This window comes from Arabidopsis thaliana, chromosome 5, assembly GCF_000001735.4.
Source record: "Arabidopsis thaliana chromosome 5, partial sequence".
NCBI lineage: Eukaryota > Viridiplantae > Streptophyta > Magnoliopsida > Brassicales > Brassicaceae > Arabidopsis > Arabidopsis thaliana.
This window is the reverse complement of record NC_003076.8, coordinates 5243542-5268319: the sequence shown is the minus strand read 5'-3', so window position 1 is coordinate 5268319 and position 24778 is coordinate 5243542. Positions and strand designations below refer to the sequence as shown.

The following is a 24778-nucleotide window of genomic DNA, read 5'->3' as shown; positions in this document are numbered from 1 at the left end:
CGAACCCAACATTAGTTTGAAAAATGCTTAATGCACCTAAAAGGCTAAAATTAAATCAGATATGAGTTCGTGGAAACAAAATATTTTTATTCTACTAACAAAATATATAACTTCAATTTTGGTTATTAATTTTATTTATACATATTACTTTCTTGGTCAATGTTATAGAATTAGTGTGTGATATATGGATGTTTAACTTTCGCTAAGTTTTTTTCCGACTACAATACTATCTTTCTTTCTGATAAAAAAAAATATATATACAATACTATCTTTGCTTTCACTGACGTCTCATAAGTCATAACTTATCCAAGCATAGAAGATGACACTAAATTTGCAAATTATTCAAAAGAAAATAATTTATTTGACACGAATTTACATCCTACTTGCAGATATAGTTGCGAAGTTAAACAATTCTCTGCTCCTCAAAAGGAACAATCCTGTAAACTTGATCGCAAACAATGACCATTTATTTGCTTATTCGTTGAGAAATACTCTTCACTAGGTAAATGAGAACCTAAAAACGAAACAAATGAGTTCATAATCTCTACATAGTAGTAACAGATGATCCCTCAGCTTGCAAGCTATGGTCATTGAGCCACGAGATAATATCGGACAAGACACGGAGAATCATGTCGTCTGGTTCGCCTTCGAGCAGAGAATGATAAGCATTTTCATACAAAACTATCTTCTTGTCTGGACTTTTGGCTTTCTCGTACAACTCTCTGCTCACTGAAGGATCTGTCACTGTATCAGCTTCTCCATGTAGAATCAATATCGGCAAAGATACCTGCAAAGATGAAACCAAAGAATGTTATTATTCTGATTCTGCTTTGATTCTTCCAAGTTTTCTCATACGTTTTACCTCCTGCAATTGTTTTTCAATGTCCTGAGTTGTTCGAAGCATTTCTACTGCAGTCCGTAGCCGTGGTTTGCCGCTGTAACAAATCATGTTGTATGGTGTCTGCATATATTAAACAGGTGGCTTAAGTAAGGAAATCGCAAGAAGAAAAGGCGATACGTTCCTCAAAATCTGCTTTGTTTGTTTTTACCATATCCCTCTTCCTGATATCTCTAAACCCTGCTTCTGCTAAATCCTTTTGTGGAACCAACTTGTGTTTTGGTAGAACATTAGCTAGACCGATCAAAATCTGTTTCAATACAGGTGGTGGAACCAAATCATCTGCAATCTAGAACGAATAGATATCTCATGTTAATGTTATGATTAGTAATCCCAGAGATTAATAACAAGGAAAAACAAGTCTTTACTTTGCACATTGGTGCTAACAAGACTGCGCCGGCCCACGCATTTGGTTGTTTGAGATGTATTTTGAGTGACACAGCTCCACCCATTGACTGTCCAAAGAGAAAGCTCGGTAGAGAACTAAACTCAGGATTCGCTGCAACCAAAGTGATTCAGAATCTATCGGTACCTAAAACATGAACTTTAAGTTTACCCTTTCGTGTCACTCGATGTGATTTAAAGTTTTTACCTTTAATGTTGGAGTAATGCTCAATAACATCTTGAACAAGGAGATCAAAGCTAGGGATATAACCATGCAAGCCCTCTGATAAGCCGAATCCCGGATAATCCATAGCGAAAACTCCATATCCAGACAATGCCAATCTCCTTGCAATTCCTGCAACAATCAAGCTAATGAGCAACTAAACAAGTCTCATCTTCATAAAGAAACCTTATAAGGAAAGAAACATGCCTTCGAAGAAAAATGTGCAAGTATCTCCATAACCATGGCAGAAACAAACCAAAGCTCTAGGCTTAGAAGCTTCAGGAAGCCAGCTTTTAGAGAAAATCTCAACTCCTCTCGAATTCACCTCAAAAGACTACACAAATCATACATCAACACCAAAAAAAAAAGTTGTTTCTTCTAACTTTGATTCATGAACAAATGAATCAACAAAACAAATCCTTCTCTTTTATACCTCCTTTGTCTTAATCCCATTTTCTGGTGTCTGCAACATCACCAAAAAAACAACAACACATTCAATTAAAAAACACCACAAAATCTCAAACAAAGCTGAAGCAGAGTGGTCCAAAGTGTCAACCTTTCTAATACCCACTTCAAATTGGTCAAAAATTCACACGAAGATATTCAATTTCGTTTATTTTCGTTACCTTGAAGAGGATATGATCGAGATTAAGCTGAATATCTTTCAAGGAATCACGAACACGACGACGCCCCGGAGCTTCGTCAATATTAACCTCCCTGAGTCGCCGGAGCTCCTCATTGTTGTCCAGCGTCGCCGTCGGAGCCATCGATTTCCTTCTTTGCCACAACGATCTTCTTCCTTTATCTACAAACCCTAAGATAAACAAAGATTGTCCCTTTTGCAGATCAATCAAATTGATCCACGCAACACCAAAATTTTATCTTCTAAAAAAATCTTTTTTTATTGTTATTCTTAAAGATAACAACTTTTTATTTTTCCACTGAAAAATAAATCTCAAGTTTGAAAAAAATGAATATGGATAATTACGAATCATAATTAGTGACTAGTGCTACCGTGTAAAGGACTGAAAAGCGTAAGCTTTGTTGCTGATCTCAGAGCCATAAACAAAAATTCTAAAAAGAATCATTCAGTTTTTTTTTTTTTTTAAGTATTATAAGAAAAAAACCAACAAAATTGTTATTTTCCAACTTTTTGTTTGTTTTTGATAAAGATAAGAATACATGAAATGAAAGTGTGGAAGAAAATAATAATGTACTAGTATTAGAAATCATTAGAATTACGCAATTATGATTAAGATCAAATGAGAGTTCTTTGTCTTCTCTTTGTCTTTGAGTAATGCTTTCATCGTGTGAACAATGCTGTCGGGTCTGAAAGCTTGAGATTGGATCCTCAAAATGATTCTGTGACGATATGCTAACGAGTCTGTGTCGTTAGATAGACGACAATCCATTAATGCGATGCCACGTGTACATGATGAGTCAGGTCACGTGCATTTAGGTGAGGAGTTAGCAAGGAAACCTCCTGATCTTTTTTTTTTTTTTTATATGGGTAGATTCAACAAACTAGGTTTTCATATTTTTAAATAGTCTTCGTGAATTATTTGAAAATTAAAAATAATAATACAAACATCAGAAGAATCATCGGCAAAATTAAAGTTTTAATGGATTTTATATCAAAAACCTTCTTCGATATTTTGGTTCTCGAAATTTTCTGAAAAAAACAAAATGAATGGTTCCAAAGGTAAATTATAAACCACATCAATTCAACTGTTGATGTAAGAATATAGATCGGCCTTTACATTTTTGTTTGGTGTTTTCCAGACAATTTGAATGCTTCCAAGTATAAATTATAAAACCACATCAAATAGGGTTGATACAAAAGAATGATATGACCATACTTGTGAGTGATACATGAAAAAGGTAAAAAATGATTTATCATATATTATATCCATTTGAAAATTACCTTTGAAAGATTAACTTAATTTTCGTAACTTATAATGGCAATTGACAAACGATGTGAAGGATTAACCTATTAACTTAAACATAAAGTAGCTTATTTCGTTTTCTCAACTGATCAATTGTTTAATTACTTAATAAGTTTTACGTAAATAAAAAGAAAGAAAAACCAATAACTTTTGTCAATAAAATATGTAATTTCATGTAATCATAAATTATATAAAATATCATTATTTCACAGATTTATACAATTTATAGTTTGTCAAAAAGTTCTTAATATAAAAAAGGATTTACTTTGTTTTTAGGATTAAACCAAACCTTAAAGTCGTAAAACTAAAACAAACGTATCTTGGTGTCTATAACGCATGTATAATAAAAGTTTCTTGGTGTCTACAAGGTAGCTAGTTGTTTACGGCACTGTTGGTACGTAAGTAGTTAACGAAACTCCTGACAGATATCAAACGTATTTAAGATTCAACTACTGATTTAAGTTTGAATTTTATAATCTAACCCCACCACACGGTATATGTCCTTATCTTTATTTCTGGAAAAGAAGTATTAATCAGCTATACTAGAATTTTAAAACAATGCAATTGGCTTTATTCTTCCTTTGTTCAATGCGTAAATGGCTCGCATGTCTCTCCCACTGTCCCTTCTTTCCCTAAAACAAACAAAACATCTCTCTCTCTCCACTATTACAGCATCTTAATTTTCAACATTTTCTCCACAATTACAGGCTTATAGTTTTCTTTTGTTCTCCATCCGTTTGGCAAATATTTTATCTTTTGTGACTTATTTGCTTAACTTTTTCTATTTATGGGTTTATTTCATACGTCTTTCTAAATAGACATCAATTCTAGTTAGACCCCGATACGGAAAAGGTTAGATAGTAGAATATGTTGGGGTTCTATTAGAGGGCAAAGTTTTTCCAGTGATAGACAAAGTCCTAACGTAGTGGTTTCAGAAAAAAATGAACGATATCTCAGTATTTTAAACAAGAAATTCGGTCAACAACTAAGTAAAATGGAAAACAAATAAAAAGTTGCATCGAGTTAGAAAAGACATTCACAAGGTATGCCACCACTTATGAGCTTCTTCGGTGAAAAGAGAAAGAGAGATCAGAAGGTTTTATCGAGAAAGAGGACATGGCATGAACAAATAAAGAGTCACATGTAACGAGTGCATAGTTTAGGGTTTCTCATGATTTATTGTGTTTGTGTGTAGAACATACAAGTTCACAATATTTATTGATAAATCAATGAAAATACACAGTTAGATCAAATCTTGTTTTAGATAGCGAAAATCTCTAATCTTTAAAATTATCTCCTAAGCGAGTTAGCATTCACTGGAAATGTAACGTTAAAATTAAAAACAATGATGCCATTCCGATAATACAATTAGTCAACTATGATAGTATAACTATTTGCTTACGTGGACACGTTTCTATGGAAGCCAGCAAATTTATGTTTCTCAAATGAATAAAGAAAACATCGGAGCCGGTAGACAGTTCTGGTCAAAATGTCAAACTTCACTAATGAGAGCGCCACACAAGCATGCGTTTTTAATATACTTTTAACAAATTAAAGACAAATAAATAAAAATAGAATCTAAAAAAAATTAGGATCTACTAGAAAAAAATAATAGAGTAACAAAGTAAACCCTAGATACCCATGTGAATGTAGGCTTGTTAACCTATAGTAAGTAATATAAGGAATGGTAATAACAAAGATATATATGTATATTTGTTTGGTACGTTATAAGTAAATATTTTCATGGCTCCAATCAATATTATAGGAAAATATATATTCTTTGTTATTCGTTTTTTTTTTGTCAAACTTATTCTTTTTAATTCTATGTATTTTTTAGTATACAATTATATAGGTGCAATTAATTAGATTTTTTACCAAACAAAAACAATAATTATGTGAAATTATCAACTAAGGAATGATATCTTATGTTAGAGGAAAAAAGAAAAAAAAACACCAAAAAAAGAGAAAACAAGAGAATGATATCTGATGTTAAAAACTAAAAAGAGAAAACAAAATCATTAGTAATGTTGACCAATAGAATAAAGAGAAAGATAGTTACTTATAAAAATTAGAAATGCATGAAAATTAAGCTGTCCACAAATATCACTATTACGACGCCGAGAAAAAGCAACTTTCCAGTTTGATATACTATTTTGTTTTTAAAGCAAAAATTCCCAATTCCACGAAACGTCGTCGTTTCATGTTGTCTTCAACCTCACCCACACTTTCTTCGGTCTCATCCTTTTATAAAATCCCCATTTCCTCTAACGATTTTTCGCCTCTCTCTCTCTCTCTCTCTCTCTCTCTCTTTCTTCTATCTTCTCCGTCATCGTTCTCTCTCTCTCCTCTCCCGGAGATTTTTACTCAGGTACATCTCTCTCTCATTCTCCTTCTTCTTCTTCTTCTTCGTTTCTTAAGTTCCTTTCATGGCGGATTTTACAGATCGAAGTTACTTTACCTTTTGTTCATCCACAATCATTTCTCATAGATGTTAGATCTGTGCTTTTTTAATTCCCATCGTTTTTTGAGTCTTGGTTGAATTCGAGTCAAAACTTCTCTGTGTTGTTCTATTTTTTTTAAAATTCGTATGAATTTTGAATTTTCTCGGATCTGAGTTTCGGCTTAGCCATACGGTCAAACTTCATCGTTGGCTTTATCCGAAAATGGTTTCCGTTTTTTTCAAAAATCCTTTTTATAGCCGATCTCTCTGAAAACTTTGAATGATCTACTTTTTCTTCCTCACAAAGCGATTCGTTGAATTTGGCTAATAAATCAAAGAGGAAAAACTCTGAATTCAGATCCGTTGTTTTCTTCGTTTTCCTTGAGAGAATTTCTCAGATCTTATAAAGTAAATCTCTTGCTCTGTGATGGATCTGATCTGATTTGATTTGAATTCAGGCGTTCTTCTGTGGATCAGAGGTGAAAAAGATGAATCATTGCAACCTTCAGCAGAACGCCTTCATGTCTCGTGAGGAGATGATGGGATTTGACCGTAAGGATCTTGTTGTTTGTCCTAAGCCTCGACGTGTTGGTTTACTCGCCAACAACGTTATTCGTCCTCTTAGATTACATATGAGGTGATTTAAATCATCCTCCTTTAAGTTTTTCCAGTGATTAGAAACAAAAGTGTTTATAAAAACTCTGTTTTGCTATCTGTAGTCAAGCTGCAGCCGACTTGTGTGATTCTAAAGCTGGTGCTGAGCTTTTGGAAATCATTCGTAGAAAGGTATGCTTTTGATCTTACATGAATCACTTCAGGCTACATGTTGTGATAGTCAATATTCTCTGATTAACTTTTGTACACCTCAAGTTTGTACTTTGATCTGCCTCTGCTTCAGAAGATTCTGATTCATTATACTTTGCTGTGATCTCTTTAGGAGGATAATGGAACAATAGGGCAGTTACTATCATCATCCCCACCGTATTTTCCCGGTTCACCACCGAGTAGAGCGGCGAACCCATTAGCCCAAGATGCTCGTTTTCGAGATGAGAAACTCAATCCAATCTCACCAAACTCTCCTTTCCTTCAGCCATATTCGGCAACCGGGTTTCCATCTCCATCTTCTTCCTCATCATCGTCGTCTTCCCGTGGTTGTGTTAGAATGAAATTTGGACTCAACTCGCCTGCAGTTAGAGTAGAAGGATTTGATTGCTTGAACCGTGACCGTCAAAACTCGAGCATCCCTGCCATGGCTTAGTAGACAAACAACAAAAAAACAAGTGTACATAGAGATTCCGGAATCGTTCGTTCGCCAATGCCTAACAGAGGAGGATTTGATTACTACTGCTGCAACTATTACTACTACCATTTTTGAAAGTAAATGAATATGTTTTTGTTTTTCATCTTCTCCTAAGAGAGAGAGAGAGGGAAGAGGAAGGAGGAAGATGAAGATCAGTTACCGTCGCCGGTCACCGTTTAACTGTTTTATTCAGGTTAGTGTTTGTATATAAAGATGCAGTATTTAAAAGAAGAGTCGAATCTATGTATTCGTTTGGTGTTTTTCTGGGTCGGGCGGATCTTTAGTACTGTTTCATATATAACTAAGAGGGAAGATTAGAAGATGAAGAAGCTGTAAAATTTTCTTGGGAAGAAAACTCTGGTTTCTATCTTCTCGTTGTAATATAGATAATCAACTTGGATTTATCTTCTTTCAGATTCACCATTGTATATAGTAATGTTTATTTTTCTTGGTGATTTCTAAGTTCTCTCTCACCTTTGTATATCAATGCTTCTTAACTAAAGTCAATCATATATGATGTCTTACAAGAAAACTGGCAAAACTTTAAACTTTGTTAACCACTCGAACATACAAAGTGATGGTGAATATATGTTGTTGGGTACAAAAAATCTGCAATTCTCGTGAACCCCCACCGTATTGCAATATCTTAGAACATGTAGGTGGCCATCATATTTGCATACTTTGTATCACGTCCATCAACTTATTGTTTCTAATGCATAGTTTTGTTGGTCAGCATTTCCAAACACCAAGAGAATCCCTTGTTTATCCACACCATACACATTTCGAATCTGATGTGAAATATGAAACAGTTGCATTTGATCCACACAAATGAGGTCTCTTCCAATTAACAGAGATGTTTCGATTCTAAGTTCCAGTCATCTTCCATTTTTTCGCTTCTCGTAAAAATCAGTTATGTCAATGGTCCATGTATGTTTCGAACTTGCGACCTATGGTACTTCTTACAAAGTTTTGTAAGAACTTATGTTGTATATATTTACACTATCACTTATGTTGTATAAATCTATTTAATAATAAACTACACCATCAAGATATATATGGTATTAAAATGAAATAAATTTCCTTAACAATGTAATAGATTTCTTAACGATAAAACTATGTTGACTACGTTGTCTTGTAATGACCATGAACCGCCACAAACTTACTATAACGACCATTATTAACCGCCAAAAATTTCTCTTTCTCTCTTCTATCTCCCTCTCTCTCGCGCCTCTCACTACAAAAACTTTGCCGATCGAACCGTAACAAGTCTCTTCCCTCACGCTTTGTTCTTCAACTCTCAAGCATATCGCATTGTGCTTGAGAGAGACTTTCTCCTCTTCTTTTTGTTTGTTTGTTTCATCCTTGAGAAAAGAGAGAGAAAGCAATTCGAAGAAGAGTGATAAACAGATATGGCGGGTGATGATCCAAAATCATCCGCTCCTAAAGACGATGGGTATGAAGATCCCTACATTAATGATCCATTTGATGGGTTCGGGCCCTTTACGGACGAAGATCTAATTAATGTAATGGCCGACATAAACCCAAACTTAATGGACATGTCTTTCACGGAACACACGCCTCCGTCTGTGTTACCTACATTACCATCGGACGTGGACGAAACTCATTTGTTTCATGAACTCGATCTTTCGATCAGTAACTACGACTCCAAAGATGAGTTCGAGACACTGTCTTTCGTTGAAGACGGTTTCACCATCCCCTTGGATATGTTCGAACAACCTAATGATGAACATAACGACAACAATGATGTCCCAGGAGAGATTGGTAATGATAATGGTAAAAACGTTGTTGGTGATAGTACTCGACTTGAATTGAGCACTAGAGTTTTTGGTGGTGCTAATGGTCTAGACTTTGAAATTGGTGGTTCAGCAACAATGCCTGTCCCGGTTACAACGACAATCTCTGATGGAGTTCACGCATGCAATTGTTGCAGATTGCTTCGAGAATTAGTCCATCTCAAGGGTATAAATATCTATCATTGATATTTTTGTATTTATTGAAATTATGTTTTGGTTGCAATATTATTGATCGCTTATATATTTTATTTGATTATATAGAAGGGGAGGAAAGGAGTAAGCTTGACATCTATGGAGGAATTGGTTTCATTTGCCATGCTATTCTCTTGATTCAACTGTTGGCTCCTGATTCTATGCAACGTCAACCTCTAATATTTCATCTGCAGCATTTAACGATGGAGGAAGTTAAAAAGTTCATAGAAGATTATTGCTACCAGAGAGTAGCAAATGGTTTATCACTTTTGCAAGACACTAATGCTGCTTTTTATCAAGCAATGAGTGCCAACTCCATCTTTAACCAGCCACCACCTATGTTGACATTACCATCAAGCACTGATGTTCCACTGTCTTTGCTTTCGCCTAACGAAGATCACGATGTTCCACTGTCTTTGCTTTCGCCTGAGGAAGCCCTAGATATTCAGCCAGTTCCACCACATGTTGAACTAAGGGAGGAACCCACCACCAGGTTGCCGAAACAAAGGGAAAAGCGACAAACACCTCTTGCTGCACAGGTTATATCTCTAGTTTCTCAATTTAATATATAGCCACTAATAACAACACATGACCTGTTAGGGTTACACGTTACTTGCACTATAAGGAACTCTTTTAAAAATAGAGGGAGTGATAGATATATTTTGATTTTGGGTTGCTGACATGGTAGTTTTGGTATAAGAAAGTCTTTTGGTAATCTGACTATATAGAGAACAGTGACCGAACGTTAAGATTTGAAAAGAGTAGTTCAAATTATCTTATTGTAGACTTACAACCACTAGTCTTCCTAGAACAAAGATGACAAAGACTGCATTAGGATTAGCATTTCATTTGTAGTATGTGACTTGTGCTACAAGAAATTATTTTCATTGTAGGTTTTTATTAGAGAAGGCACTAATTTCCGGTGTTTGGTTTATCTTCTATGTGCCGAGGACAAGAACAGAGAGAAAGAACTAAAAATATGACACTGAAGGATGTTTGTAAGCTTTTTGATCTCCCAATTGAACAAGCGGCGAAGGAGATGAAAGTGTGTGTGACAGTTCTAAAAAAGATCTGTCGGAAAGGAGGCCTTCCTCGGTGGCCTCACCGCAAAGTAATTGAATCAAAACACTATAAACAAGTCTCACTTTCTAAAAGTTTGTTTTAGCTTTCTCTGTAGTTTAACAAATTATCTTTTTAAATTGATTTGTAGATCAAAAGCCTCCAGGCAAAAATCGAGGCATTGAAGACTTTGTTACTCACGGCAAAGGATGGTGAAGTTAAGGCTCGTACTGAAGCTGAGATTGAGAGGCTACAACGTCAAATAGACAAAATTTGCAGTGACATACTCAAAAATATGTAATTTGTTTTTCATTCAAAATCCAAAGACTTGATACACTACGTAGATTTTATCGTTTGTTACGTTTTGATACACAAATAGTTGAATTATATTTTTTTAGTATACAATTATTGACGTTTCCAGCAGAACAATAAAATTCTTGAAAAATTCAAATAAAACACATTCACTCTTCTCTTTTATTTTGTTCTGCTTCTGTTTTCGATCATATTGTTGCACGAAGCTTGTGGTATAATGGGCTTAGAAATGAAAATATAGGCCCAATAGTGACGCTAGTCAGCCGTCAGGGAAATACGGTTACAAGAATTCAGGTACGAAACACGTGTCATATTTTAGTTGGATTATTAACTGTAGTTATTGAGGGACCGTATAAATTCTGCCGTTTTCTTCTCATTTCTCTTTACTCGCTTCTTCTCTTCTCTAATCTCTCTCTACACGGAAGTTTGTTACCGGCGGCGATTGATCGGAACAGATTCTTGCCGGAGAATCGGTTTCGGGAACTGGAATCATATTCCGTTGGTGTGCATTGTGCAAGAAGATGAAGATCATTGTCAAAACATTGAAGGGGATTCGCTTCGAGATCGAAGTAAAACCCAACGATTCGGTAAGGCAAATCTCAAGAATCGTATATGAGGAAGTTATTTGGTCACTGGTTCTTTGATATGGCGGTAATTAGGGTTTTCTCTGTTAATCATTCGTTTCTTGAGCTGCAAGTTTTGCTAGTGTGGGTGATTTATTAGGGCGGCGTTACTATATTTTCTTAAGCTGACGATTCTTGAATGGTTTCGTCTCTTTTGTATTGCTTTTCGATTGGAACGTCTATTCTTCTGTGAATTTTTGATTGTTCGTTTCCATGAGCTGATGGTTTGTTGCTTAGGTTGCTGAAGTGAAGAAGAACATAGAGACTGTGATGGGAGCTAGTGAATATCCTGCTGCACAACAAATACTTATTCATAAAAGGGAAAAGCTTAGAGATGAAACAACAATGGAGGCGAACAAAGTTTTTGATAAAAGTGTTATTGCCATTATTATCACCAAGGTGCGTTTGGGTTTTGGTTATGGAGGTTTGAGCTTATTAATATGTGATCTAGGGGCTAGTACTGTGACTTGTTTTATTTACCATTTAAGCTGAGTTTCTGGTACCTTTTGCATTTTGTGATTCTGGAATGCAGTCTGTTTCTTAATAGTTTATACTTTGTGTTTAATGAATGATTGTAACAAAGAAGTTAAAAGTGTTTTGTTGAGTTTTTGGGTAATGATGAGTTTTGCTGCAGGGATGTCTAGAGGAGATGGAGAAGCAAAACCCGCCATTGTTCCAGATGATTCGACACAACAGTGCTGGCTTCGTACCTGTGCTAAACAAGGAATCCTTTGAACGGTAATTAAGATGGTCTCATTAATTTATGGTTTGAAGACTTAGATAAACTATAGCTTTTGGTTGACGTTTTCGGATTTTTGTTATATGATTTAGTCGCAATCAATCGGAACGGCCTCCTTCACACCAAGACCGTGTAGACCGGAACGTGGCGATGGTAAGAGGCATATCCACCGCTATAGGTCTAGATTACTCCACCTCCATGAGCACATTGAAGGAACATATGGGTAAAAATGCATAAAATTATATATTAGAAACTAAGCTTTCTTTTGTTCAACTTATTTGATATTTTTTTTTATGGTATGATACACAGTGACAACGAATTGGCACAACCTGAAGAGGATTTGTTGCAACTTCAAGTCACAGCTGTGGATGATGAAGCAATCAACAGGGTTTTGTTTTATTCGTAAAAGCTTTTAATAATTTCAGTTCTATTTTGGTAAATGAAATTTTGATTGATTGTGTGCATATATGTTTGGTTGGAAAAAACAGCTGGAAGCTATGGGATTCGAGAGAAGGGTGGTGTTGGAGGTGTTCTTAGCTTGCAACAAGAACGAACAGTTGGCTGCAAATTTTCTTCTCGATCACATCCACTAATAGCACCCCACTCTAAACCAAACTTGAGTGTTTTTCTTCTTTTCTTTTGGGGTCCTAAAGTGGTTACATGTTATGGAGAATCAAATGTCTTGTTATGGTTACTTTTTGCTGTTTTACACAGTTGGGGTGATTGATTTGTAATTGTACCTACCTTTCGTTACAAAAATGAGTTTATATAACTCACTATAATCATTTCCAATAAAAAAACATTACAAGATATTTGTTTGAGGCTTTGCAGCTTTCATATGAACATGTAGGGCTAAGAAAAACCAAGTTCTTGTATCTAGATATTAAAAACTATTGTTTACATATTTTGGCTATAAAACAAAGTATTTTTCGAAGATGATTATTTTCCACGAACTTGCTACATTCTGTATTAATCTACAGTTTTACACGCCTTTTGCGTGTTTAATAATTTGGGCAAAAATCCTTTCTCTGCCACGGTTAGGACAGGGGGGAGGAATAAGAGAAGTAAATATTCTTATCGAATGAAAAATCAATTTGGTTCCTTCAAAGAGAATATAAGAAAAGCTCGAATATTACGAAGATAAACTACATAGTCAAAATCGTTAGCTTCTCATTTGATTTTTATCATGCCGTATGACAAAATCGCTAGCTTGATAAAAAGATGATCAAAGTTAAAAGCCACACTCGGGTTACAGTTGAGTTCTATACGTAAATATTAGTAAGTATTCATTCTTAGAGAGAAAAAAAGTATGAGGATTAGTGAATAAATCGTAATAAGCTTAAATGGTTAACATTTGTTTTTCACTTTTGAATGAATACAATAACAATTCACAGTGACAAAATAAAACAATTACAAAAAGGGAAAAGAAAAATCGAAGGGGGAATATATCATAAGAATTTTAGAAGATTTGTGAATTGTACTTGCCCATAGAATCTTTGCCGACTTTTTGTTCTTTTGACTTCTTTACTTCTATTTATATAAAAACCAAAAAAAAAAAAAAGAAGGAAACTTCCACACTGTTATTATGCATGCATATAACTGAAGATTTCATTTTTATTTTATCAATACATGAGGTGAGCCAAAGATTTTTCTTCCATAGCTTCTGAAAGCTTTTTGTGGCTATAACTAACTGTGCATCTCTCTTTTTATGTTTGTTCACCTAACGAACTATATGCATCTCATGAACTTTAAAGTGATCATTATTCGTCCTCTAGTAAAGTCAATAATATTTGATATCCACCTTTTACAATAAAAACACTTAAAAAATGGAAAATGAGTCGACAAAAAAAAAAGGAAAATGTAAAGAAGAAAGAAAAATATTACAATTTGAGAATGATTAATATTTCTTTTTTTATATCCATTTTTTTCTGGCTATTTGATAAATATGTAGATAAATATAGGGATGAAAATCTAAAAACAATATTGTTCGAAAAGGACAAACAATAGTCTTGAGTTCCACTTTGTAATGATACAAACAAGAAGTGATGGAACAACACAAATTGCTTGGGATCAAATCAACTTAAACTCAACTTACAATCATTTTACTATTCATAATACCACGACTGGCAATAATGTTATTCTTTTGGGATAACTCTTCTATGTTTTCATGTTAGCATACTTATTTTGAACCGTAATATTCCTCGTTTATGAAAAATCCATCGTGAAATACACATCCTTTTGTAATGTGAACACGTTAATAGTAATATGGTATTCAATCCTCATTTTGTATCCGGCCTTCTGAAATTGGGATTATTGTATAACTGAGCCAAAATCGATACTAGTGTATAATGATCTGCTACGATTCTAGTATACTTCAAGTATACATTCATATATATGCTAATATAATTTTACATTCTTTTTCTTTTAATTTTAAAACAAACACTTTAAACAAAAGAGTGGTTGACAAAAGAAAAACACTCTAGTCGTGATGTAATGTAATATGACGATTGACGGATATGAAGTGGTGAAGATTCACCCACTTGATCTCATGGATCATTCTCATTTACACTATAGATATGCTTTCAATGACAATAAAATCCGGCATTTTACAAGTACCGTAGATTATAGTTTTGATTCCCAATTGAAATTCCTTATACTATATTTCTTAAAATTTTTATTTTTTCCCCCTATATATTCCTATTTGAAAGTATCTTAGATAAATATATATACAAACTTCTCTATATAAAGAAGTTCAATGAATCTCTCATCTCACTCAATCCAAACTCAACCCACAACGCTACACATTAAAAAATAAAAAACCTATGGCAACCATTTCCTTCTCTCACAACCACCAATCCTCCGACAACCGCCGTGGTGGATCCCATCACCACCGTCACGGCCCCGTCGTGGAAGAGATCGAAGGACTCATCAAAGTTTTCAACGACGGCTGCGTCGAAAGACCTCCCATAGTTCCCATCGTCTCACCAACCATTCACCCATCTTCTAAAGCCACAGCCTTTGACATCAAACTATCCAACGACACATGGACACGTGTCTACATCCCCGATGCCGCAGCAGCCTCGCCGTCCGTTACTCTCCCTCTCCTCGTTTACTTCCACGGCGGTGGTTTCTGCGTTGGCTCCGCCGCTTGGAGTTGCTACCATGACTTCTTGACCAGCCTTGCCGTTAAAGCCCGTTGCGTCATCGTTTCCGTAAACTACCGTTTAGCCCCTGAACACCGTCTCCCGGCGGCGTACGACGACGGCGTTAATGTCGTCTCGTGGCTAGTCAAGCAACAAATATCTACCGGTGGTGGATATCCTTCTTGGTTGAGTAAATGTAACCTCTCAAACGTTTTCTTGGCCGGAGATAGCGCCGGAGCCAACATAGCTTACCAAGTCGCCGTAAGAATCATGGCCAGTGGCAAATACGCAAACACTCTACACCTCAAGGGCATTATTCTCATCCACCCTTTCTTCGGCGGCGAATCAAGAACGTCTTCGGAGAAACAACAACATCACACCAAGTCATCGGCGCTTACTCTTTCAGCTTCCGACGCATATTGGCGTCTAGCTCTGCCACGTGGAGCGAGTAGAGACCATCCATGGTGTAACCCTCTGATGAGCTCGGCGGGAGCGAAGTTACCGACGACGATGGTGTTCATGGCGGAGTTTGATATACTAAAAGAACGAAACTTGGAGATGTGTAAAGTGATGAGAAGCCATGGGAAGAGAGTTGAAGGTATAGTTCATGGAGGTGTTGGTCACGCTTTTCATATTCTCGACAACTCGTCGGTGTCACGTGATCGAATCCACGACATGATGTGTCGTCTTCACAACTTCATACATCCATCATAATAATTCCCTAAAGACCTTTTTCTGAAACCTTTAATTGATTTAAAATGTTGTTCTTGAAAAATAATAAGAGATAAAAACTTGAAATGTTGTGTTTTTATTGTGGATTAAAGTAAGCTTTGCTTTGTAGTGTTTTTTCAGTGAAGGTGAATAGTATAAATTATGTAATACAATAGATGGACTTGTACTTTTAAGTTAAGTTATGTATCCAATGCTTGAATATAATCTTAGCTTGACCACTGTAATTTTATTTCCTATTTTGTTTATGAGAAAGATAGTTTTTTTTTTCTTTTACTAAAAAAATTTATTTTGAAAAGAGTTGGAAATTAGAATCTACCTTTTGTTTTCTAGCACTTCAATAATTTTTCTCATAGTTGACTTTGATAAATTTGCCTTCGTGACAGAGACCATACAACTATAAAATGTTGTAGTGGATAAAAAATGTACTATTTCATTACAGTTTTTAAAATAATAAAGGTCAGCCATCAAGATATATAAATCTTGTACTACTTACTCAATCTTTTGCTTAAAATCTTTGAGTGTAAGCTATTTTCACTGTAATATTTAACTATGTATCTAGATATTGCTTATTTATCCACGAGGTTAGGTTTTTGTACATTTCACACGATTTTTTTTTTTGGAATCGAGTCAAAAAAAGGAATTGACTCAAGTAATGTATGGTCATAAACTCCCAAATACATAAAAGAAGACGATATTTATTCTTCTTTTCTTTTCCTCCACTTTTTGACGGGGCTTTCTTCATATGGATTGTTCGGTACGAATCACTATTGATAACAAGGAAATAAAAAAGTTGGTATCAAGATCTGTAACTTAAATTCGATACGTGTGTGTGTGTATACCAAGTTGTTAATGGTCCAAAACACAAACCATTTTACCATCACTATCCCCAACCCGTTTTTATTTTAGTTCTGTTGGGCCATATATTACACATTGACTAGAATTTTGATTCCAATAATAGATTATTCAGCTAACGCAATGGTTCATCTGAAAATTGTTTTAAGCATAGTCAAATCAGCCAGTTGCTAACGAACGAATTTGTTTTTAATCCTAAATAGACTACAAAACTAAATGATCAAATCAATCAAATTTTGAAATACCATTACTCTTACTAAGTATTAATTAAAAAAACTAATTTTAGGTCTAAATTTATATTACGTTTATAATTAAATTTCTTTCTTCAAATGATGATCGGAATAATATTGCAGAATGTTGGAGAATATATGATTTTTAGAGAATCAATTAATATATGGCTAAAAATGTAAAACATATTATAATCTGGGTAAATTTTGTAATTTCAGGTTAATATTAAAGTCTCTAGAGCGACTAGAGTCTCTCAACATCGGCTTCACTTTTAAAACCCAGAAGAAAGCCCTAAAGCTCTCTCCCTCTCTCTCGCTCGCTCTCTAGTTCAGTCTCAAGTTATTCTCTTCGTGTCCTGAATCTGTGCACCAAAGGTTATCGAAAATGTCAGTGCGAGTTCTGAATCCTAATGCCGAGGTTCTCAACAAATCTGCGGCGCTTCATATGACCATCAACGCCGCCAAGGGTTTGCAAGATGTACTCAAGTCGAATCTCGGTCCTAAAGGAACAATCAAAATGTATTTTATCCTCTTGATTTAATCTGATCTATGTATATACTGTTCATTATCTTCAAATTCCTCATGTGCTTCTCACTCGATGCAGGCTTGTTGGTGGTTCTGGGGATATTAAGCTTACCAAAGATGGGAACACGCTATTGAAGGAAATGGTGAGTTTGATCTTTTAAAATCAATCTAGATCGTATTGATCTGTTAGAATCGAGCTCTGTTTTGGCTTTTTAGTGTTGAAGGGTGCTCAGAAGCCCGTGAATTGTGTCATTTAGTACTACGCTAGATAAGATAGACGAAAGGATTAAGATACTGCCGGATAATCTTTGGTGTTGATATGGGCTACTGGTATGCTCCTTTACAAGTTATCTTGGTTCGATGATGCTTACACTCTGATTTCTTAACTGTTGCAGCAAATTCAGAATCCAACAGCCATTATGATTGCGAGGACAGCTGTTGCACAGGATGATATAAGTGGTGATGGTACTACTTCCACTGTTATCTTCATTGGTGAGCTTATGAAACAGTCTGAACGCTGCATCGATGAAGGTAAGTCGCTAATTGTTTGCTGAGAGTTCGTTAGTTTTATACTCCTATATGCTTGTTTTTATTTTATTTCTCAATCTATGTGTTATTAGTGGGGACCAACTATTTGTATTCAGCGACATTGATTTGCCAAGTTTTGTTTATATTGGGTATAGAAAATGCACAACTGGTATCTAGTTTTGTAGCCAGAATCCTAATGAAGGTTTATACTGTATCAGGTATGCATCCACGAGTCCTAGTTGATGGTTTCGAGATTGCTAAGAGAGCTACTCTTCAATTTCTTGACAACTTCAAGACCCCTGTTGTTATGGGTGATGAAGTTGATAAAGAGATCCTAAAAATGGTTGCAAGAACGACACTAAGAACAAAAGTATTCTTCATTTTATGATTATCTTTCTTTTCATTTGATTTTTCTTTTCGTTTTCTAATTTCGATTTACTCTTGTGGATTGTGTAGTTGTACGAAGGCTTAGCTGATCAACTGACTGACATTGTCGTCAATTCGGTGAGTTAACTGTTCTCTAATGGAATCTCACTTATTCTTTTCATTTTTTTTGTTCACACAGATGAGGACTCATCTATGCACCAATATTGGTTTTCGAGCTTGTTTGTCTTCTAATTATCTACTTTCCTCACATTACAGGTTCTTTGCATCCGAAAGCCTGAGGAAGCTATTGATCTGTTTATGGTGGAAATAATGCACATGCGTCACAAATTCGATGTTGACACACGATTGGTATGTCTTGACTTAATTTATTGTAAAATAGTTCCCTCATTATAGGTTTATATATGAAATACTTGCCGGTTTATAGTATGGACCTGTTGGAAACACTGACTTAATTCTGAATTAGGTTGAGGGGCTTGTTCTGGATCATGGTTCGAGACACCCTGACATGAAACGACGCGCAGAAAATTGCCACATCTTAACTTGCAATGTGTCACTAGAGTATGAGAAGAGGTGTGTAATATAATTCTTTGGTCAATTTGGCGAAGAGAAAGTAAAGGCCTGGATGTTTCTGGTGATGTGGACTAATATTTCTATTTATCTATCAGTGAAATCAATGCAGGATTTTTCTACTCTAATGCGGAGCAGAGGGAAGCCATGGTTACCGCAGAGAGGCGATCTGTTGATGAAAGAGTTAAGAAAATAATTGAGCTGAAGAAGAAGGTGGGACTGCGACCATTTCTCCAAGTTTTATTTTAAAACCCTGTAAAAAATACTAATACATGTTTTATTTCTTGTGCAGGTGTGTGGTGATAATGACAACTTTGTTGTCATAAATCAGAAGGGTATTGACCCACCATCATTGGATCTTCTTGCTAGAGAAGGGGTAAGCTACTTCTGTGTTTTCTTGCATTTAAACTTATGTTACAAATCGCTGAAATTGTGATATTTAGGAACAAGAAGAAAGATACTAGGGAAGAATGTGTTATTAAGTGAATTGAAATTGCCAGTAATATTAAAAGAGTAGTTCCTTCGATATACAATAATCCATGGAGACGATTGGCAGCATTAGTTTTTAGTTCTGGGACACTGACTGAGCTTGTCTATTCTTTTGTACCTAATTTCTCTTGTTTAGAAGCTGTTGAATCTAATTACCTTTCCTCATGTGTCCAGATTATTGGTCTTAGAAGAGCAAAGAGGAGGAACATGGAACGTTTAGTTTTGGCCTGTGGTGGAGAAGCTGTGAATTCTGTTGACGACTTGACCCCTGAGTCTCTTGGATGGGCTGGACTTGTCTATGAGCACGTTCTTGGGGAGGAAAAGTACACCTTTGTGGAGCAAGTGAAGAATCCTAATTCATGTACCATCCTCATAAAAGGTATTAGGACGACTTTTATGTCTTCATTAAGTTTTGATGGTTCATTTGTTCTTTTAGTAGTTTTAGTGTTCATTCATGAATTTCTTGGGTTTTGTAGGGCCTAATGATCACACTATTGCCCAAATTAAGGACGCTGTTCGTGATGGTCTGAGATCGGTCAAGAACACCATAGAAGACGAGTGTGTTGTGTTAGTAAGTACCTTATATATCTTGAAGTTTTTTTGTTAACATTGCTTTATGTTTCTCCGCAATATCAAAGAAATTGTTAATTCGTGATCAAAACCCTGGGTAAGGTTAGCATATAGACCTATTGTATATGTTTTGCGTTATGTTAATGTGTGGTTGCATGTTTCTGTAGGGAGCAGGAGCTTTTGAAGTTGCAGCAAGGCAACACTTACTCAATGAAGTCAAGAAAACCGTTCAAGGGGTAAGTTGATTTCTTCACTCGTACTCTAATTCTCGCAACATTACTTAATGCATCCCAATATTCTAAATTGCTAATACTATCATGAACATTGCAGCGTGCCCAACTTGGCGTTGAAGCTTTTGCTAATGCCCTTCTCGTGGTGCCTAAGACACTTGCAGAAAATGCAGGTCTTGATACCCAAGATGTGATCATTTCTCTTACGGTATGCATTCATCTCTCTTATCATCTTCTGCAAACTGAAATCAATTGTTGAAGGAACAAAGAATTAGAATTGCTCATTGTGATGCGCTTATGCAGAGCGAGCATGACAAAGGGAACGTTGTGGGACTGAACCTTCAGGACGGTGAACCTATTGACCCGCAGCTTGCTGGTATTTTTGATAATTACTCAGTGAAACGCCAACTTATCAATTCAGGGTAATGTTCGACCCAACTAGTCAATTCTAATAAAAGCTTTGGGTTTCGGTTGAAACCATTTCAATAACCGGCTATTTGTTTGTGTTGCAGGCCAGTGATTGCGTCGCAATTACTTTTGGTGGACGAAGTGATTCGTGCAGGCAGAAATATGAGGAAGCCTACTGCTTGAAGTCCTTTGCTTTTAACTTGGTTTCTAATTTGTAAGCACCTCAAATTTTGTTTCTTGGTGTAAATCCTGAATATTGTGAAACATATGTTTTTTTTTTCTTTTTGGCAATGAAAAACATATTTGAATCTGATCTTTAGATGTAGTGGATCTTTTGCAAAATGATAAAAAATAGTAATACAAAATCTATTTGAATCTGATCTCTAGATTTAGTGAATACACCCATATTTAAGAAAGGCCACAGTTTATTTATAAAAAAGGATATATTTTGGTTCGCAATGAACAAGAAACAAAGCGAGGACATTATATTGGTCGTACTCAAATCTTTTGTTCAACAAACATCTATATGGCCGAGGCTGAGACTTTACCCTCTTCTTGAACCATATACGCTCTCTTCATTTCCTCCAAGACATTGTCATTGGTGCTGCAGAATCAACAAAATAGTTTCATGGTTAGACAACATTTAAGCATCGGCCCAACAAGGGAGACGTTCATTAGGGAGTCACATAAAAAGAACTTGTGCACCAAGAACAAGACTGTGCTACACCGATATAGAAGATAGTTATTACTTCTCTTTTATCGCAGTATCAAAGAATCATCAATCATCCCCTTCTATAAGCTTATATTTGGTTACATATATATACTAGCACTGGTACGTCATGATAACGTTATGCATCTCCTAACCACAAGTTGTCTCATTTCATCATATCAGACTTACCAGTGAAGGGTATTAAGAAAGAATAATCAAAATCAGATGCCCCCATACACAACAAATCTTTATACGTAACAGTGAAAAAAAGATGACACCTCTAATGGAAGGAGCACTAAAAACTCGAAAAACTTACAATTGATGGAGGCAAGTGTTGAGCTCCCTAGCTTGCTTACGACATGTCCATACCACAGAAAAAGTTCTTCCTGTTGCGCATTGAGCATACTTGGAGACGTACTGATCACATTCCATTAATGCCTTTGCCTTCATCTTGCTACGCAGCGCTAATAACAAAGTATATACATAATCAATCAAACAACCATTTAACAAAAAAAAACCATCACCATTTCAACTTCAACACAATCTATAAGCTCAATTCATAGAAGCAATTTGACACACTCAATGAGAGCTTGCTAGATCAGATGCAAAATATGGAGTTACTACCAAGGGTTTATGAGAACCCTAATCCTCAATCTAGCAAAAGAATCTGCGTCTATGATAAGAAACCAGGCTTAAATAGTATCGATATGGTTGATCTCATTTTCGAGGCAATAAAAAAACCATTTGGGGGTTTAGGGTTTTAAAACATAGCGAGATGAAGAAGTCACGACATTGTCAAATTACCTTCTTCGACCTTCTTCTTCACGTGATTTTCACGAGCTTGCTCCACATAGCTACCCATTGACGACGGACCTTCGAGCTTTTCCGGCCTTCTCCGATCAATTCGATCAAAAGGGCAAAGGGGACTAGAAATGGGTTCAGGGCAAAGGGTAAATCCGTCATTTACCCCAAGGAAACTTAACTTATATTGCCATTTTGCCCCCTTAATATTTTTGTATTATATGAATGACCTTATTAACTTATGATTCGTCACATTTCACCCACTTCAATTTAAAATTATGGACGAGAATTAAGTCCTTTGACGGTCAACAGATTAGCACGTGTCGTATTTTAATTGGGTCGTTGCCCCTCTCTCTCTCTTTACTCTTTTCCCATTTAATGGTCACGAGACCGTCTCCCCCAAATTTCTCACTTCCCCTAATTTCGCTTCGAATTCAAAAGCCCTAATTCGAAAATTCCCATTTCTCAAGGTACGGTTCCGATCTTCCTTGCTCATACTTCGACAATGTTTTTTCTGCTTCTCGTTTTCTGCGTTTATTGTTGATATGTTGTTGATCTTCGCGTTTTGGTCATCACTTCAAGATCTGTAGGATTCAAAGTTCGTTCTATCGATTTTGGATAGATCTAGCAGTGTAAATCGTTTGTCAAAGTTTTTTATTCTTTGGGTGCGTGGATTAATTTTGTTAGAGATGATTGTTATCGTTGCTCTTGAATGCAAGATTGTTGCAGCATTACTGAGTTCTATTTCGTGCTCTTTGTTTATTGCTGCTGCTTGATATTTTCTTGTTGAAAACAGGTTTTTAAAAGAGTATTGCAAAGATGTCTTCTGATTCGTCCCGGGAAGAGAATGTGTACTTGGCCAAGTTAGCCGAGCAAGCTGAGCGTTACGAGGAAATGGTTGAGTTCATGGAGAAAGTTGCAAAGACCGTGGAGACCGAGGAACTTACTGTTGAAGAGAGGAATCTCTTGTCTGTTGCTTACAAGAACGTGATTGGTGCTAGGAGAGCTTCTTGGAGGATTATCTCTTCCATTGAGCAGAAGGAAGATAGCAGGGGCAACAGTGATCATGTTTCGATTATCAAGGATTACAGAGGCAAGATTGAAACTGAGCTCAGCAAGATTTGTGATGGCATTTTGAACCTTCTTGAGGCTCATCTCATTCCTGCTGCTTCTTTGGCTGAGTCCAAAGTTTTTTACCTGAAGATGAAGGGAGATTATCATCGGTACCTTGCTGAATTCAAGACTGGTGCTGAGAGGAAAGAAGCTGCTGAGAGCACTCTTGTTGCCTACAAGTCTGCTCAGGTTATCATCTTGTTTCTTCTTCTTAACCATATAGAGTGCTAAGATAACATGTTGTCTCATGCTATTGGTGTTTGTGTTTTTATGTAGGATATTGCTCTTGCTGATCTGGCTCCCACTCACCCAATCAGACTGGGGCTTGCTCTTAACTTCTCTGTTTTCTACTATGAGATTCTCAACTCATCTGATCGTGCGTGTAGTCTCGCAAAGCAGGTCTGTGTTACTTTTTCATTTATGCTATGCTTTCTGTCATTAACTAACAAACCTATATTCCAACTGTTTTGCTTGATTAAACTTAGCACATAAGAGGTTCTTTTTTTCTATCTATCGTTCATAATGTGGCAAAAACGTGTTACGTAGTTAACTTGTTACACTTCCATGTGGGTAGACTTTCCATATGTTCTAGTAATGGTTTGTAGATTGCTTACCATAGCCTGACCGATAGGGTTGTAGTTAATTTTGATGATGGGCAGAATTGGGAAACTAGATCCTGTGAATGGTTCCATACACTAGTGAAATTTGGACAACCTTCACATTCGGATTCTAGTTTGATTCAAGTACCTTTTGTTTAGTTACTAATATGATTTTTCATGGTGGTAGGCTTTTGATGAGGCAATCTCGGAGCTAGACACATTGGGAGAGGAATCATACAAGGACAGTACATTGATCATGCAGCTTCTCCGTGACAATCTCACCCTCTGGACTTCTGACCTCAATGTACTTGTCTCTCTTTACACTCATCATTGTTAGCAATATCTTAGTGATTGCATCATGCAGTTAAGATTCTTGTTGGTTTTCGCATAACATTTGTGTCTAATATCTAATCTCCAGGACGAAGCTGGTGATGATATCAAGGAAGCCCCGAAAGAGGTGCAGAAAGTTGATGAACAAGCCCAACCACCACCTTCGCAGTGATAAAATCAGATCCATGGAATGATTTGCAGACAAAAAAATATATGGCTTGGTTCTGTGTTTTTAAACAGAAAAAAACCTTGTAGTTTCCTTAAACATGGGCTGTAGTTTCCTTAAACATGGATTTGTAGTAGTAATTGTAGCTGCATGATTTGGTTATCGATGGTTAAAACTCTTTGTGTGCTTCTCACATGTTTTGGTTGTTGTCGTTGTTGCCGGTTTCACTATTAGACTGCATTGCATTACATGGTCCGGTCTAAAAGTTGAAAACTTGCTTCCTTCTCTGATTGGGGTTTAGTTGTCTTTTAGATTATGCTTCTCTAGGTGGAATGTTCCCCAAATGGAATTGGTTAAGACTCAAGAGAGTTGTTCAATGAAACGAAATAGAAATGGAATTTCACAACTTTAAACGAAAGATAAAGCCTCTTTCGGTTTGGAACAACTGTTAGGTAACACATATAATGGAATT

General features: G+C 36.0%; 8 protein-coding genes across 13 annotated transcripts; 6 read left to right on the top strand and 2 right to left on the bottom strand.

Annotated features, from left to right (window-relative positions):
- Positions 1 to 241: 241 nt before the first annotated feature.
- On the bottom strand, positions 242 to 2847 carry AT5G16120 (alpha/beta-Hydrolases superfamily protein). Of its 4 annotated transcripts, none has more exons than NM_001343438.1 (9): positions 2520 to 2703; positions 2132 to 2319; positions 1939 to 1968; positions 1713 to 1839; positions 1491 to 1637; positions 1267 to 1397; positions 1050 to 1187; positions 863 to 961; positions 242 to 787 (listed from the first exon to the last, which is right to left on the bottom strand). In NM_001343438.1, the coding sequence occupies exons 1-9, from the start codon at positions 2566 to 2568 to the stop codon at positions 545 to 547; spliced, it is 1152 nt and encodes a 383-aa protein (NP_001330025.1). In that variant the 5' UTR covers positions 2569 to 2703; the 3' UTR covers positions 242 to 544. The 4 variants fall into 4 exon arrangements, with proteins under 4 accessions (NP_001330025.1, NP_568327.1, NP_001330024.1 ...); NM_001343437.1 differs by lacking the exon at positions 2520 to 2703 and adding an exon at positions 2748 to 2847 and having other exon boundaries at positions 366 to 787; NM_001125762.2 differs by having other exon boundaries at positions 367 to 787; positions 2494 to 2687.
- Positions 2848 to 5479: 2632 nt separating this feature from the next.
- AT5G16110 (uncharacterized protein) lies at positions 5480 to 7798 on the top strand. The gene is made up of 4 exons (NM_121616.3): positions 5480 to 5819; positions 6350 to 6528; positions 6611 to 6677; positions 6829 to 7798. Exons 1-4 carry the CDS (start codon positions 5652 to 5654, stop codon positions 7147 to 7149), a joined length of 735 nt encoding a protein of 244 aa, NP_568326.2. The 5' UTR covers positions 5480 to 5651; the 3' UTR covers positions 7150 to 7798.
- Positions 7799 to 8395: 597 nt separating this feature from the next.
- On the top strand, positions 8396 to 10711 carry AT5G16100 (RWP-RK domain protein; the record flags this gene model as incomplete). 2 transcript variants are annotated; one of them, NM_001343436.1, is made up of 4 exons in its annotated part: positions 8396 to 9171; positions 9267 to 9736; positions 10159 to 10308; positions 10408 to 10711. In NM_001343436.1, the coding sequence occupies 4 exons, from the start codon at positions 8601 to 8603 to the stop codon at positions 10555 to 10557; spliced, it is 1341 nt and encodes a 446-aa protein (NP_001332733.1). The 2 variants fall into 2 exon arrangements, with proteins under 2 accessions (NP_001332733.1, NP_197114.2); NM_121615.2 differs by lacking the exons at positions 10159 to 10308; positions 10408 to 10711 and having other exon boundaries at positions 8601 to 9171; positions 9267 to 9769.
- Positions 10712 to 10968: 257 nt separating this feature from the next.
- On the top strand, positions 10969 to 12523 carry AT5G16090 (RAD23 UV excision repair family protein; the record flags this gene model as incomplete). Its single annotated transcript, NM_121614.5, has 5 exons — positions 10969 to 11155; positions 11429 to 11590; positions 11826 to 11929; positions 12240 to 12318; positions 12419 to 12523. The coding sequence occupies exons 1-5, from the start codon at positions 11090 to 11092 to the stop codon at positions 12521 to 12523; spliced, it is 516 nt and encodes a 171-aa protein (NP_197113.4). The 5' UTR covers positions 10969 to 11089.
- Positions 12524 to 14529: 2006 nt separating this feature from the next.
- CXE17 (carboxyesterase 17) lies at positions 14530 to 16069 on the top strand. Its single transcript, NM_121613.3, has one exon. It carries the CDS (start codon positions 14753 to 14755, stop codon positions 15785 to 15787), a length of 1035 nt encoding a protein of 344 aa, NP_197112.1. The 5' UTR covers positions 14530 to 14752; the 3' UTR covers positions 15788 to 16069.
- Positions 16070 to 17140: 1071 nt separating this feature from the next.
- On the top strand, positions 17141 to 20966 carry AT5G16070 (TCP-1/cpn60 chaperonin family protein). Its single transcript, NM_121612.2, has 15 exons — positions 17141 to 17403; positions 17489 to 17552; positions 17805 to 17940; positions 18156 to 18307; positions 18394 to 18441; positions 18580 to 18672; positions 18788 to 18894; positions 18990 to 19104; positions 19184 to 19267; positions 19555 to 19759; positions 19857 to 19951; positions 20118 to 20186; positions 20281 to 20388; positions 20484 to 20602; positions 20693 to 20966. The coding sequence occupies exons 1-15, from the start codon at positions 17270 to 17272 to the stop codon at positions 20769 to 20771; spliced, it is 1608 nt and encodes a 535-aa protein (NP_197111.2). The 5' UTR covers positions 17141 to 17269; the 3' UTR covers positions 20772 to 20966.
- Positions 20878 to 22240, bottom strand: AT5G16060 (Cytochrome c oxidase biogenesis protein Cmc1-like protein). The gene is made up of 3 exons (NM_121611.5): positions 22102 to 22240; positions 21614 to 21761; positions 20878 to 21192 (listed from the first exon to the last, which is right to left on the bottom strand). The coding sequence occupies exons 1-3, from the start codon at positions 22157 to 22159 to the stop codon at positions 21111 to 21113; spliced, it is 288 nt and encodes a 95-aa protein (NP_197110.1). The 5' UTR covers positions 22160 to 22240; the 3' UTR covers positions 20878 to 21110.
- Positions 22241 to 22481: 241 nt separating this feature from the next.
- GRF5 (general regulatory factor 5) lies at positions 22482 to 24765 on the top strand. 2 transcript variants are annotated; one of them, NM_121610.4, is made up of 5 exons: positions 22482 to 22568; positions 22895 to 23400; positions 23488 to 23610; positions 23998 to 24114; positions 24229 to 24765. In NM_121610.4, exons 2-5 carry the CDS (start codon positions 22918 to 22920, stop codon positions 24310 to 24312), a joined length of 807 nt encoding a protein of 268 aa, NP_568325.1. In that variant the 5' UTR covers positions 22482 to 22568; positions 22895 to 22917; the 3' UTR covers positions 24313 to 24765. The 2 variants fall into 2 exon arrangements, with proteins under 2 accessions (NP_568325.1, NP_001331015.1); NM_001343435.1 differs by lacking the exon at positions 22482 to 22568 and adding an exon at positions 22578 to 22763 and having other exon boundaries at positions 24229 to 24705.
- The last annotated feature ends 13 nt before the right edge of the window (positions 24766 to 24778 follow it).

What these genes read in the sequence shown, in the direction of transcription:
- AT5G16070 (NM_121612.2), top strand. Translation starts at nt 17,270, where the DNA reads ATGTCAGTGCGAGTTCTGAATCCTAATGCCGAGGTTCTCAACAAATCT. An exon ending in TCGATGTTGACACACGATTG is followed by an intron (nt 18,673 to 18,787) that starts GTATGTCTTGAC and finishes ATTCTGAATTAG; the next exon opens with GTTGAGGGGCTTGTTCTGGA. An exon ending in ATGTGATCATTTCTCTTACG is followed by an intron (nt 20,389 to 20,483) that starts GTATGCATTCAT and finishes GCGCTTATGCAG; the next exon opens with AGCGAGCATGACAAAGGGAA.
- AT5G16120 (NM_001343438.1), bottom strand. Translation starts at nt 2,568, where the DNA reads ATGGCTCTGAGATCAGCAACAAAGCTTACGCTTTTCAGTCCTTTACAC. An exon ending in ATGGGATTAAGACAAAGGAG is followed by an intron (nt 1,840 to 1,938) that starts GTATAAAAGAGA and finishes TGATTTGTGTAG; the next exon opens with TCTTTTGAGGTGAATTCGAG. An exon ending in GCATTACTCCAACATTAAAG is followed by an intron (nt 1,398 to 1,490) that starts GTAAAAACTTTA and finishes CTTTGGTTGCAG; the next exon opens with CGAATCCTGAGTTTAGTTCT.
- AT5G16110 (NM_121616.3), top strand. Translation starts at nt 5,652, where the DNA reads ATGTTGTCTTCAACCTCACCCACACTTTCTTCGGTCTCATCCTTTTAT. An exon ending in CCTCTTAGATTACATATGAG is followed by an intron (nt 6,529 to 6,610) that starts GTGATTTAAATC and finishes TGCTATCTGTAG; the next exon opens with TCAAGCTGCAGCCGACTTGT. An exon ending in TGGAAATCATTCGTAGAAAG is followed by an intron (nt 6,678 to 6,828) that starts GTATGCTTTTGA and finishes TGATCTCTTTAG; the next exon opens with GAGGATAATGGAACAATAGG.
- CXE17 (NM_121613.3), top strand. Translation starts at nt 14,753, where the DNA reads ATGGCAACCATTTCCTTCTCTCACAACCACCAATCCTCCGACAACCGC.
- AT5G16060 (NM_121611.5), bottom strand. Translation starts at nt 22,159, where the DNA reads ATGGGTAGCTATGTGGAGCAAGCTCGTGAAAATCACGTGAAGAAGAAG. An exon ending in GAAGAAGAAGGTCGAAGAAG is followed by an intron (nt 21,762 to 22,101) that starts GTAATTTGACAA and finishes CTTTGTTATTAG; the next exon opens with CGCTGCGTAGCAAGATGAAG. An exon ending in AACACTTGCCTCCATCAATT is followed by an intron (nt 21,193 to 21,613) that starts GTAAGTTTTTCG and finishes TTGATTCTGCAG; the next exon opens with CACCAATGACAATGTCTTGG.
- GRF5 (NM_121610.4), top strand. Translation starts at nt 22,918, where the DNA reads ATGTCTTCTGATTCGTCCCGGGAAGAGAATGTGTACTTGGCCAAGTTA. An exon ending in TTGCCTACAAGTCTGCTCAG is followed by an intron (nt 23,401 to 23,487) that starts GTTATCATCTTG and finishes GTTTTTATGTAG; the next exon opens with GATATTGCTCTTGCTGATCT. An exon ending in CGTGTAGTCTCGCAAAGCAG is followed by an intron (nt 23,611 to 23,997) that starts GTCTGTGTTACT and finishes TCATGGTGGTAG; the next exon opens with GCTTTTGATGAGGCAATCTC.